An 11,913-nucleotide genomic window follows, 5' to 3' on the forward strand; every position below is an offset into this window, starting at 1 on the left:
TTCAGGGAAGCAGATCACCCTCCATTTCTGCCAGGGAGCAGCCAAGATAATGTTAGTGCGCTTAGGCGTCGGAATTAATAAACACGGAGTTAATTATTCTAGCTGCAGTTGTTTGCAAGGTTTTTTAATACCCGATTAGAAGCTGACAGTAAAACAAAGAGCTGGTCAAATCTGAGGTGAATGTCAGCCGATGAGTTTGTCAGGGAGCAGAAAAGATCCCATCAGTTGTGCAGGGAAACTGCGCACAGAGAGATGGCGTTAAAACAGCTGGAAAGGATCACAGTGGGTCATCTGGGCCATCCTCCCTGCTTAAGCTGGGTCGTCCTAGAGCACATTGCACAGAACTGCATCCAGACAGTTCTCAGTATCTCCACATAGATTCCACAACCTCTCTGGGCAATCTGTTCCAGTGTGCGGTCACCTGCACAAAATGAAGTTTTGCCTTGTGATTAGATGGAACTTCCTACGCATCAGTTTCTGCCCATTGCCTGGTGTCCTAGTGGTTGGCAGCGCGGAGCAGAGCTTGGCACCGCCCCTTTAGATATTGATATATATTAATGAGGCTCCCTATCAATCATCTCTTCTCAAGGCTGAACAGGCTCAGTGCTCTCTTATAAGAGAGATGCCCCAGTCCCTTAATCATCTCCATAGCACTGCGCTGGACCCACGTCAGGAGCTCCATTCTCTCACTGGGGAGCCCAGAACTGGACACAGCACTCCAGGCAGAGCCTCACTAGGCCTGAGCAGAGGAGCAGGATCACTTCCCTGGACCTGCTGGCAATGCTGTTCCTAATGGGCCTTCTTGGCCGCAAGGTCACTGCTGGCTCATGGAGATCTTGAAGGACCACGAAGGACTAGGCCCCCAGATCCTTCTCCACAGAGCTGCTCTCCATCGGCTGAGCCCCCAGCTCCTCCCGGCGCTCGGGGTTATTCCTCTTCAGGTGCAGGACCCTGCATTTGTCATTGTTCAATTTCAGGTTCTCCTCTGCTCATCCCTTCAGCCTTTTGAGCTCTCTCAAGGGCCAAAAACCCTCTGAGGTCTCGGCCCCTCCTCCCGGCTTTGTGCCACCAGTGATCTTTCCGAGCAGGCCCTTCACCCCTCCACCCCTCCACCAGCTCCTGCGGCCGGCGCTGGGGCCCGCTGCGCCCGCGGCGCTGTTGCGGAGCAACCCCGCGCGTCCCGGGGCTCTGGAGGCCGGGCGGTAGGAGCGGGGCGGGCCGGGGCTGCCGTCCCGGGGCTCCGGGCGGTAGGAGCGGGGCGGGCCGGGGCTGCCGTCCCGGGGCTCCGGGCGGTATCGGAGCGGGGCGGGCTGGGGCTGCCGTCCCGGGGCTCTGGGAGCTGCTGCCAGGAAGGAGGCGGAGCGGGGCTGCTCTCCGAGGGAAGGCGAGCGGCTACAGACAGTGACAGCACCGGCTGGCAGTGACTGTCGCGGAGCGTGGGGCGAGGCGGGGTAACGGGTCGGGCCCTCCCAGGCTCCTGAACACCAAGAGTAGCGATGAGAAACGGGCCAGCCCCGCCTGCAGCGTAGGGGAAGGGGAGAGGCCTGGGTTGCGCTTAAATAGAACCCGTGCAAGAGGGCGGGAGGGGAGGGAGTTAGGCTGTGGTTTAATGGAGCTCGTGCCCATTCAGGCACCCGGAGCTGCCGTGAGCGCGGAGAATGGGACCGGACTTGCTGCTGTGCCAAGGGCCCGGGCTGTCTGCCCCACACGGATTCAGCCCCCTTAACAGCAAAGGAAGGCTCGTGTTTACTTAAACTAGTAAAGTGTGTACACAGAGATCTGTGTTTCGTAACTGTAGAGTGAGTGCTTCAGGCCCTGGCCTTGCATACATGTCTTGAAGATAGCTTTGACAGCTCAAACTAAAATTACCTCTTAATCGTCCTCAGCACTACTTGCCTGCTCTTAGAGTATCTGTGTAGAAGTTTTCTGTCATGTTATGGTTTTCAGGGATAATTTTTTTTTGTTATCATGCAGACTTAGAATTAACAGCATGTTTCCAAGTAGTTTATGGATTATACGTGTCCAAACAGTAAAGTGGGGTTTGAGCATTTTTCTTCTCCAATGATTGGTATAACTGACCTGTCACTGGAGCTTTTAAGAACTAAACCACTGCTAAATAATTTCCTTGTCTTAGTAAAAAGTAATGTCATAGTCAGTGTTTGGTGCCTGAAGCAAGAGTTCTTAACCCCCTTAACTTAATTTTGACATTGATGTCTAATATCTGTTTATTGTCAGTAGGTCTGGATGGAGTCTCAGTATCTGAAGCAATGCCTGGGAAATTGCTTGAAGAAAGGACTGGCAGAGGTTGTAGAGCATCGGCCAGCAGATCCAATAGAGTATCTTGCACACTGGATTTACAATTACAGAAGAAACTTAGATGAAGAAGAAAAGGTGGATCCAACTTAGGCAAAAAAAGATTGCTCCAATATAGTTGATGCTATTTAATATATCTTTCATTTTTATATTTAGTTGATTCTCTGTTACCTCTGAAATAGAGAGCCCTGGAGAGAGCTGAGCTGGAACAAGAACGGGAGGCAGCTCTAGCAGAACTTGAAAGGTTAAAAATCCAGGAAGAAGAGCAGCGGAAGCTCGAAGAACAACGTCAGGTTATTAATACTTAATAATAGATAATTCTAAGTAGCATAAGGTGCTGTGGCATGTTGGAGCTCTTAGTATACTTCTAATAGCTGTATAATGATTTTGATAAAGGTAACATAAAGCAAGTATTTTAATGTCACTTTTCTGAGTAATTGAAATTATTAGTTAGCACATGGATAGGAGAATTTACATACTATGCAGTAAAATGTTATTTAAAATGATGGCTGTTAAGATAAAAAGCAGCCAATTTAGGACTTAAGTGAGAAGTAACTGAAAATACTTTTTGGGCTTATAATATGAGAAATAAATACAATATCTGTGTTTCTAGCCATTCTTTATAAAGGAGTCATGTTAACTCAGTGTTGCCATGGTGATGTTGATGTGACCTGACTGGATTCTTTTGTATGGATGACTTTCATGATGTTAAAATCAAAAGCTTAATTTTAAATTTATGCTGATCACATTAAGCCCAGCTTTAGTGTAAAATGCATTCATTTAATTTCACTTGCAGTTTTAAATTTGGAGTTTAGTAATTTGGAAACCAAAAGTAATGTGCTTAAGGGTTTCATGAGTGATGTAAAATAGTAAATGAAAATAAAGAGATTGTGTCTAGAGATAATTCACAGAGAATTAAATAATTTTACATAAGCTGTGGGAAAGATGTTGAACAATACTCAGATAAATTTTTCTTTAAACTAACTCAGTTTTGGCTGCAGTCAAATACTGAGGTAAGTTTTGCTTTTACATACCAAAAACAAATAGAAAACTATGATCATACTTGTAACTGCTCACAAAATGCAAGAGCAAACAGTATTCTCTAGAGCTGTTTAATGTAAATACTTAGATTGTGCAGTTTCTGAAGTTTTGATGCAATAGGACTTAGGTTCACAATTAATAAACATTTCCTGTTAGATATTTCCAGTTGTAAATACTAAAGGTCGCTGATGGACATGATTAATGTTAATAACATTGCTTGCCACGTTTTTCTATAGATTTGATTCTACATTGATTCATCCATCTGTGCTAGGTACTATAGAAAGTATCAAAGAGCTTAATCCAAAGGATAGGAGATAACTAACACAGACTGATAAAGAGCATGTTTAATGATAAAATATCTGAGGTGTGTACACTAACCTCAGTTGACTGTTTTTAATTCCTGTTGGTAGTAAAGCCTTTTTATCCACGAGTCTCAGATGACTGAAAATGTTAAGCTAGATGATACTGAAAGGACTTTGTTATTAACATAACATAGCAGTTATGTTTTATGCATACTTTGTATTTATTATTTTAATAATAAATACATTGTAAACAATGTGGTGAAAAAGATAAATGTGGGTTTTTTTCTTTCTAATTTGTCCCTTCTTAAACTGGTTGCAGGCTCAGTTGAAGAAAGAACGTGAGGAGTTGGAAGCACAGAATAAAGAAGCGGAAATGCTGTTACAGCAGGAAGAGGTTTAAGCCAATGCTTAGTTGTTGGTTTGAAAATACCATTTATCAGCCTTTTTTTCCAGATGCAGGCATCAATTACAAAACAGAAAGCAGAAGCCCATGAGTGTTGAACTAACACATAATTAAAGAATCAGGAGTGTAGACAGGGGGAGATGTCTAACATGTGGCTTCTACAGTCTGGGTTTTATATTTTAATTTTGGTCTGAAGAAAACATAAATTTATTGCAAAAATCCAGCATAAGGTCAACTTAGCTGATGCTTCCACATTCCTTGATGGTATTTATTAGAAAATGATACCTAATGTCTAATTTAAATATCAAGACAGTAATATTTTGCAGGGTGTCAGCACAAAATCCATTTACTATACCTGGAAAAGGAACTATGGTTTGGAAATGCAATGCATCTGGATTCTGGTATCTTAGTGGTGTATGGGAATTTATACTAACAGAAGAGTGTGTATACAGATATCTGTTTTTATGGCCTTGTAATGCTGCTTCAGTAAAAACATATAAAGATAATTGGCGTGCTTATATCCCTAAAGCTTTTAAAACTATGGAGCACAGAGTATTTTAAAAATACCCAAGTTTTTAGAAAAATCTGTTAAAATACTGACAAAACATAATTGCAGGAAGATGACATTATGAAAGTGACAAAAAATGAATATTTAAATATTTAATTGCTGTTAATTAAAAAAATAAAAAAAAATAGGGTTAAGCATACAAAGATCATATTCCTATACTACTAAATTTGTATAGCTTTTATCTAAAGTATTATTTTTATAGTAATACATAATGTGATTTTAACACGCCTGAAATGCGATTTCATGACATGGGACATTTTAACTGAAAAACTGGTTTTCATTACCACAGGAAGATGAAAAGACAGTAGCTGAAGATGGACCTGGAACACTTACTTCTGAGGAACCAGATGAGAGTGAACCAGTAAGTATTTAGAAAGAGATTATAAATAATTGATTCTTACAGATTTGCTTTTCTATGCTGACTTATCAAAAGGCTAAAACTGTTTAAGGGATAGTATTTTGGTCACAGCCTCCAAACTGCCCACAGCTGCATTCTGGTAGGAGTTAAGCCATTCTAGAAGACTTTGTGATGTTAGCTGACTAAATGCTCGAGATTTAAAACACCCTCTGTATTCAGATATGTTACTGACCAAAGCATTAGAGAGGAGGCAGCCTTCCTGTGCTGTGTGAGCAGTTGCATACAACATGTGCGAAATCACTTCATTTCTGGTATCAGTATGTCATTCTGGATCAGAATTTATGTTGTTACATTAATGTGCTTTATACTTAAGGCTGCTTTAATGGCAGACTGTTATAGAAGTGTTCTCAATAGACTTATGAAAATACTTATAACTGTTCTTAGGGTCAGGTTTTCACAGGTGTTTCCTCCCGTGAGGTAAATCAGATGAATATGCAAGATCTCATATAGGCCCAATTTTTATAATTTTCTGATAATGACATATTAAAAAATATTATTGAGGCTTTGTGTGTATTTTGTGTTCTTTAGTAAGCAAATTGCAAAACCAGAGTGAAAATGAGTAGTAAGTAGTATCTGCTGCTTCTTGTGTATGCCAAGTTTTCATGCCTAAAAGCGTTAGGATTACATTAGCTTTTGGGGATGTTATTTCAGGTTTTACAGTGATATGTTTGCTACAAATTAAGACCAGATTAATAAAATAAGATATATAGGCTTGTACTATTGATTCTGACCTCAGAACCACAAGGCTTCATCCAAATTTGCTGGATTTTATAATAGAAGTCTGGTGATGTCATTGTTTGTGTTCATTGTACTGAATCGTTGAATACATGATTATACTGATAAGTCTATCATAGGCAGTTTTTTCCTGTTTTTCTTTTTAAAAAGTTCATTGAGTGCTGGTAAGTGATAGATTTTTTTGTTGTTGTTGTTTTTTAGAGTCAAACAGATCTCCCAACAGTAATAGAAGAAGAAAGTTTGAACTGACCTGAAAGCAGTAAATATATTTTCTACTCGTTACTTGCTGATCCTGAAGTGTAGTATCTTGATTTATGTATTTTATAAATAGAACTGATTTATATACCTGTTTTTTCCAGTGTCTGTTTTTAAGGTGTTTGTATAAAGTTGGTTAATTCTGACACTGATTCTTCCTTTTTGTTCTTAAACCATTGTAGCTAGCATGGCTGACTTGCAGGAATAAAACTGCAGCTGAAGTAAAAGCAGCAAATATATTTTCTACTTACTGCATATTGAAGTAACCATAATAAATACAAATATAATTAATGTGTCAATATGTTTTGAGGATAGATGCTACAAAATGATAATTTGAATCAATATTAAAAGAATGAAATATTATTGAAAATGATTTTCCAATAATTTGAGTGGGTTCTGATACGAAAAGGGAATGCTCTACAGACTAAAAAAGGGAGATAGTATTCTGGACATCAAACTTGGTGCAAAATCCAATCAGATTTCCTAAATGTATTTGAAAGAGGTAAAATTAACTCTGCCTTAGTATGTAGTAGAAGATCTTGTCTCCTAGAAGTCATGAGGTGGTTTGTGTAACAGGAGATGTTTGCTCTAGACTTTATTATTAGATAAACATATTTATTATTATATTTATTATTAGAATCTATTTTGGGTAATGTGTGGTACTAAGTAAGCTGCAAGTGTCTGCATATTAGCTTTGATTAGTCAAGTTTTTAAGATTTTTTCTGTGTTTTTCTTGTATTTTTAAATCAAGAAACTAAATCTGTGTTCTTTACTAAATACTGTTATTATTTCTCAAAACTTCATTTCTAAAAATTTAGAAGACTATTTAGCTTGATCCATGATTACCTATAAAAAGAAGTTTTATAATCCTCAAAGATGCATTTTTACAAGAATAGATGTCTGTAATAACTGGTATCTTGGTACAGGTTGTCAAGAATGTTGTGTGTCTCGTCATTATAAATGGAAAAGACATCAGCATTAAGAAATCGTGTGTTTCTTAATAAAATGTGCCTTTGCATCTCTGTCTTCTACTACAGATTAGATGGTCATGGCCAATATTGTGTAGTGAAAGTACCTTTCATTACAAAATCAGTGCATAGTGAATGCATTCACTGCATTCTTCAGTCTTGGAATGGAAGAGATTTTTCTGATAATTTTGCTTCAATTTTTTAATAGTATTGCTGAGTCTGAGGGGTTTGCTATCCTTGGCAAACTGTTAAAAATATCTATATATCCAAAAAAACAAGGGTCAATCACATAATAAATGTATTCCTGCTTTGAATAACGTGTTTTGATCATGTAGATCAGACTAAGAATAATATTACCAAATTTTAAAAACATGAGCACTATTGATTTTTCATATAGTAATATATTATATTTGCCTTTAAAGATAAAGTACCTTTATTAAAAAAATCCTGTGCCCATTTTATTGCTATATTGCTTTTTGGATGCTATTGATAAGTACACCTTATATGAGCACCCTTAAAGTCAAAAGAGGAGAATGTCACTTGCCAGGTATAAATACTTAGAAATGTTTGTGTAACTTTTGGAGTCATGAAAAATGAAACTTCTTTGGTGTCTTAGTGGTCAGGCTTTGCTATCTGCAATAATTCTGATTGGTTTGCAATTTCTATAATAGTCAAAACCTCTCCTGTGGTATGAATACATCCTTGTGGTTGATGTTCCAGTAAAGAGTTTTTGACAGAGTTTACAATTATATTTGTTAGTAACAGTTCCAATAGAATCATTTAAGGACACACTTTGATATCACAATTCCAGTTACACCTGTTAACACTCTGCATGCACAGCAGCCTCTTGTGCCCATCTCAAAGGGATGGAGTAAATGGATAAACAGATGGAGTTTGTCCATATGCATATTATACCAGTGTGTATAACTGATTCTTAATATTTAGATTAACACTTTCAAAAATTGTTAACTCATGTCCATTTACATTTAATGTCCAGTCATGTTGATCATGAAAATTTCAACCTTCATACAGCCTTCAAAATTTAAGACTCTATTTTAAAACATGCTAGAAATTAATTCTAAGGACGTGTTGCTTTCATTTCTTATTTTTTTCATACAATTTGTATCTTTCTTTGATTTTGTTATATGTATGTCCACTAGAGTGCATCCTAAATAAACAGACTGGTAGCTCTGTCAATTATAGCCCATGAAAACTACAATTTCTGTTTGTCATTTTGTTTCAGCTTATTTTTAACTATGACTTTTTCTTTGTGATGCTGCAGTCCATATTCCATTTGTTTCAAGATAGGAAGTTTTGGATGGAAACTTTTATCAGAAAATTACCTAGCAAGGGTCAAAATAAAGTGGTAGATTCCAATTTACCTGTTTCTTTGTTGCTAGTTACAGAAAACATTTGTTGTTAAAATGTTATTTATAGGAATTCCCATTTTTTTCAGGATCTGGTGTGCACATACCTGGTGCATTATTCCCCTTCTACAGCTTTATAAGAATTCTTATCTTGGATATGTGACAAGAGGTTCTTGGCTCAGTTCTTCCTTGAGGTGCAAACCTGCCTGTAACTTACTCGAAAATGTAGTTCACAACAAAGATAACTTCTTCTTGGGTGTCTAAACCTGGAGGGAAATTAAGGCAGCTTAAAATAATTTTTGCCTTTCTCTTTCTGAACTTTTACTTTCTTTGGAGTATAGCAAGCTGGAGCCTGGAGGAGGACAGATGACTTTTAGTTACTGCACATGATGTGATTTCAGGAGTGTTAACACGATTTAACCTCTGCATAAAATGTAGACTTTTATGTTGGAAAGAAAAAAAGCAATTACACAATGTAACTCCATCTGCAGCTTTACATTCCCTTTGAATAAATTTTTATGGAATGAAGATAGAATTCATAGACAGATGATGGAAACTGTCACTGAAAATAAGGTGCTAGATACTAACAGAAGATTTATGAAATTGTCATTTTTCCTTTCTTCAGAGTAAGAGCAGTCTTGTTTAGGCTGTGACCAGGCCATGTCCAGATCCTTCAGAGAACATGCTGATACTGACATGCCCGTTCACAGCTGTTCTCATTCCAGCAGTACTGAAGCACAAGGATGAAAACAGATATGAAGCCCAGAATAGGACAAAATTATTCAGATTAATTATCAGTCTGCTCACAGAGGTGAAAACAGCTCTGCAGTGTGAGAACCTTCTCTTGCATGCAGAAATACGTGTTGCAGCAAGCACATTTTGAAGTTATTTTTTAAAAGAATAGGTTTTATAAAGTTTGCAGTCCCCTTTATGATGAATGGTTCTCCTTCATAGTCTAAAGGAACTAACTTATCTTTTTGTAAACAAAGGTTTTATACAGTCATTTGCTAATGGTAACAGGAGCCAGATTAATTAGTCTGGATTAAATGTTAAATTGAATTCCTCTAGTTTTGCTAATACAGCTTCCTCATATTTGAAGTCAGCTATTATTGCTTTACTTCTTTGAAGATTTTTCTTGTACTTAGGTTAGAAAAAGATCATCTATTGACTACAGCTAGAAAAGAGAGTCCAAGCCTGTTATTTGCTGAAAAGGACTGATGTACTTCTTAAAATATCTTTATAGTAAGCTTGTTTGCTTTTTTGGTTTTGCTTTTAAGATGTTGCTTTTTGGGGGTTTTTGTTTGGGTTTTTTTGTGGGAGAGTTTGTTGGCTTTTTTTTTTTTTTTTTTTTTACTTTTGTTTGTTTGCTGGCACTGAAGTTATAGACCTTCATGCAGTCATTGTGTTTTATACTTGTGTATTTGTTATAATTCATACAATGGAATAATTTACACTATTACAAGCATTTGTACATGTATTGGGCTAGTAGTAATGGAAGAAAGGCCCAGCAGAGGAAAGTGCCCTTTTTTTGAGCTGCCACAGTGTAAAAGATTTTTAAGAAATTAAGCAGAAGATTCATTCCCAGAATTTAAGAGTCAGATGTATAGGCAACTAAAATACTGTGTGTCTTCCCTGTTAACTTGTACATCATAGAATCATTAACCAAAATCTGTGTTTAATTTAGATCAGAATTTTTGTAATCTACACTACTTTTATTTTAAATAAATTAGAAGATACTGTATCATGAAAAATTATGTTCATTAGAGACTGTCTGAAGATACTGAGTGCTCTCTTTTTTTCTTTAGTTATAGGTCATCCAAAATCACTGCCCAAAAATTCAAACCACTTTATTATTAATACTAGACGTGTTTGTTTTATCATCTGAAAGTAAATGCACATTGATATTGTCAAGTAATGGAATGAGCAGAGAAGGTTGCCATTTGATTCTTGTTGATTAATCTTTTTTGAGTTATCTATTTCAAAGGCTGTATTGACATTTCTGTACTGCTTCAGAAATATATGCTTCACTAAAAGTTCCAAATTTTCCCCAATTACTTCCATCCATAACATTTAAAATTTGGGTGTACTTTAAATGATGATGTGAAGCTTGGATTTGATTTAGAAATAAAAATTGATATTTAGGCATATCACACCAAAGTTATCTGACTAATGCCAGCTTCTCCAAGGGCATTTAGAAGATTTAGGAATGTTTTAATGAACTCCCCAAGGGAATTCTGCCGTTTTCTCCATGTAGTCATTCATGATATCAATAGCATTTGATATCATGAAAGTTTTTTGGGTTTTTCTTTCAAAAATCTTGGGCAAGTACTTGCGAAAAATGTAACTTTAGTTTGATGCAAGAACCAACTGATGTTTGAGTTCAACAAATTATTTTATTCAGCTGTTCCTCCATAGTTTAGATGTTGTCTAGTAGATGAGAGATAAATAAATTGGCTTTTCCAGGTGGAGGAGGAGGATGTATGTTTGAACTTGATCAGTATTTTGGTTAGTCTGTTTTCCTTAATGAACTGAGTCATATTTTCAGCTCCATTGTAGAGCTGATTGTTTTTGTTTTATTTCAAAAACAATTGAGGCAAACCCTTTTTTGGTGTGCTGAAGATGCATTCCAAGGATCTCAGTCTTGGTCTTATTGAAGTTGCTGAAAAAGTTGTGGTTGAAATCATGAGAGGATTGAGCTCTCAACTAACTTGGAGTTCTACCTCTGAGAAGCCATCTCCTAGTTATGAAACTTTTAATGTACTTATTAAGACAAGAGAGAATTGATTCCCTCAAACCATATGCAAGGCAGATACCACAGAAATAAAAAGGAGCTTAATTGTGGGGAAGGTTGTAGAGAGGAAACACTCAATACATCATTCCCATTTCAGCAGAGGGGCACTGCAGCTCTCTTTGCTCTGTTTCAAGTCACATTCCTGGGAGTGTGTTAGGCTTCTCCAATCATTCTGTTTAATTTCTACTCCACCTCTTGGATGTACTTTCTTGTAGAAATGACTGGCTGCACACAGACACACCTGTATTTGGTTCATTATCTTAAGCAATTGCGCTTTTGCCACTGATGTGTTTAGTAGATGTTTAAAAAATTCTATTTATTTAGCTGATAATTGTAACCCTGGAAACGGGATCTGTTTGTTTCATTGTAAGCCACTGAAAAGTTACCCTTAGGCCCTGACAGCTGAAAATTTCTAGGTCTGGGACTGTGGTGCAGCTCTAACACAGCTGTTCTTCAACGTTTTTTCTGTGGGCATGTGTATCTTAAGTGGAGCCTATAGCAAAACTGCACTAGCATTTTCTTTCTCAATTGAACTTGTGTTAAGTGTTATTGTGTTTGCTTGTATTTTAAAATTATTGAGTCAGATTTATTGGTAAGAAGTATGAACCCTACAAAAACTACCACTGATGATACATTAAAGCACTATACTGAAATGATAACTATTATCGCAAAACTTTGTGTTTATAGACACCTGCCACTTAATATCTTTAGGATAAATGGCTTTGCCACTGCTCACATGTAGGTTGCTGTTA

At 37.2% G+C, this 11,913-nt stretch overlaps 1 protein-coding gene across 5 annotated transcripts; it reads left to right on the top strand.

Moving 5' to 3' along the window:
* The first annotated feature begins 1,087 nt into the window (after window positions 1-1,087).
* Window positions 1,088-11,820, top strand: DYDC1 (DPY30 domain containing 1). Of its 5 annotated transcripts, XM_088168868.1 has the most exons (7): window positions 1,496-1,763; window positions 2,239-2,391; window positions 2,496-2,606; window positions 3,976-4,050; window positions 4,917-4,988; window positions 5,982-6,039; window positions 8,460-11,820. In XM_088168868.1, the coding sequence occupies exons 2-6, from the start codon at window positions 2,245-2,247 to the stop codon at window positions 6,027-6,029; spliced, it is 453 nt and encodes a 150-aa protein (XP_088024994.1). In that variant the 5' UTR covers window positions 1,496-1,763; window positions 2,239-2,244; the 3' UTR covers window positions 6,030-6,039; window positions 8,460-11,820. The 5 variants fall into 5 exon arrangements, with proteins under 5 accessions (XP_088024993.1, XP_014733499.2, XP_088024992.1 ...); XM_088168867.1 differs by lacking the exons at window positions 1,496-1,763; window positions 8,460-11,820 and adding an exon at window positions 1,088-1,202 and having other exon boundaries at window positions 5,982-8,222; XM_014878013.2 differs by lacking the exons at window positions 1,496-1,763; window positions 8,460-11,820 and adding an exon at window positions 1,266-1,451 and having other exon boundaries at window positions 5,982-8,222.
* Window positions 11,821-11,913: the final 93 nt, after the last annotated feature.

Source organism: Sturnus vulgaris, chromosome 8 (genome assembly GCF_052056855.1).
Source record: "Sturnus vulgaris isolate bStuVul1 chromosome 8, bStuVul1.hap1, whole genome shotgun sequence".
Lineage (NCBI taxonomy): Eukaryota > Metazoa > Chordata > Aves > Passeriformes > Sturnidae > Sturnus > Sturnus vulgaris.

Bases quoted from the DNA above. Each gene is read 5' to 3' on its own strand.
- DYDC1 (XM_088168867.1), top strand. From the start codon at position 2,245: ATGGAGTCTCAGTATCTGAAGCAATGCCTGGGAAATTGCTTGAAGAAA. The intron at 2,392-2,495 runs GTGGATCCAACT...CCTCTGAAATAG, and splicing joins ACTTAGATGAAGAAGAAAAG to AGAGCCCTGGAGAGAGCTGA. The intron at 4,051-4,916 runs GTTTAAGCCAAT...TCATTACCACAG, and splicing joins TGCTGTTACAGCAGGAAGAG to GAAGATGAAAAGACAGTAGC.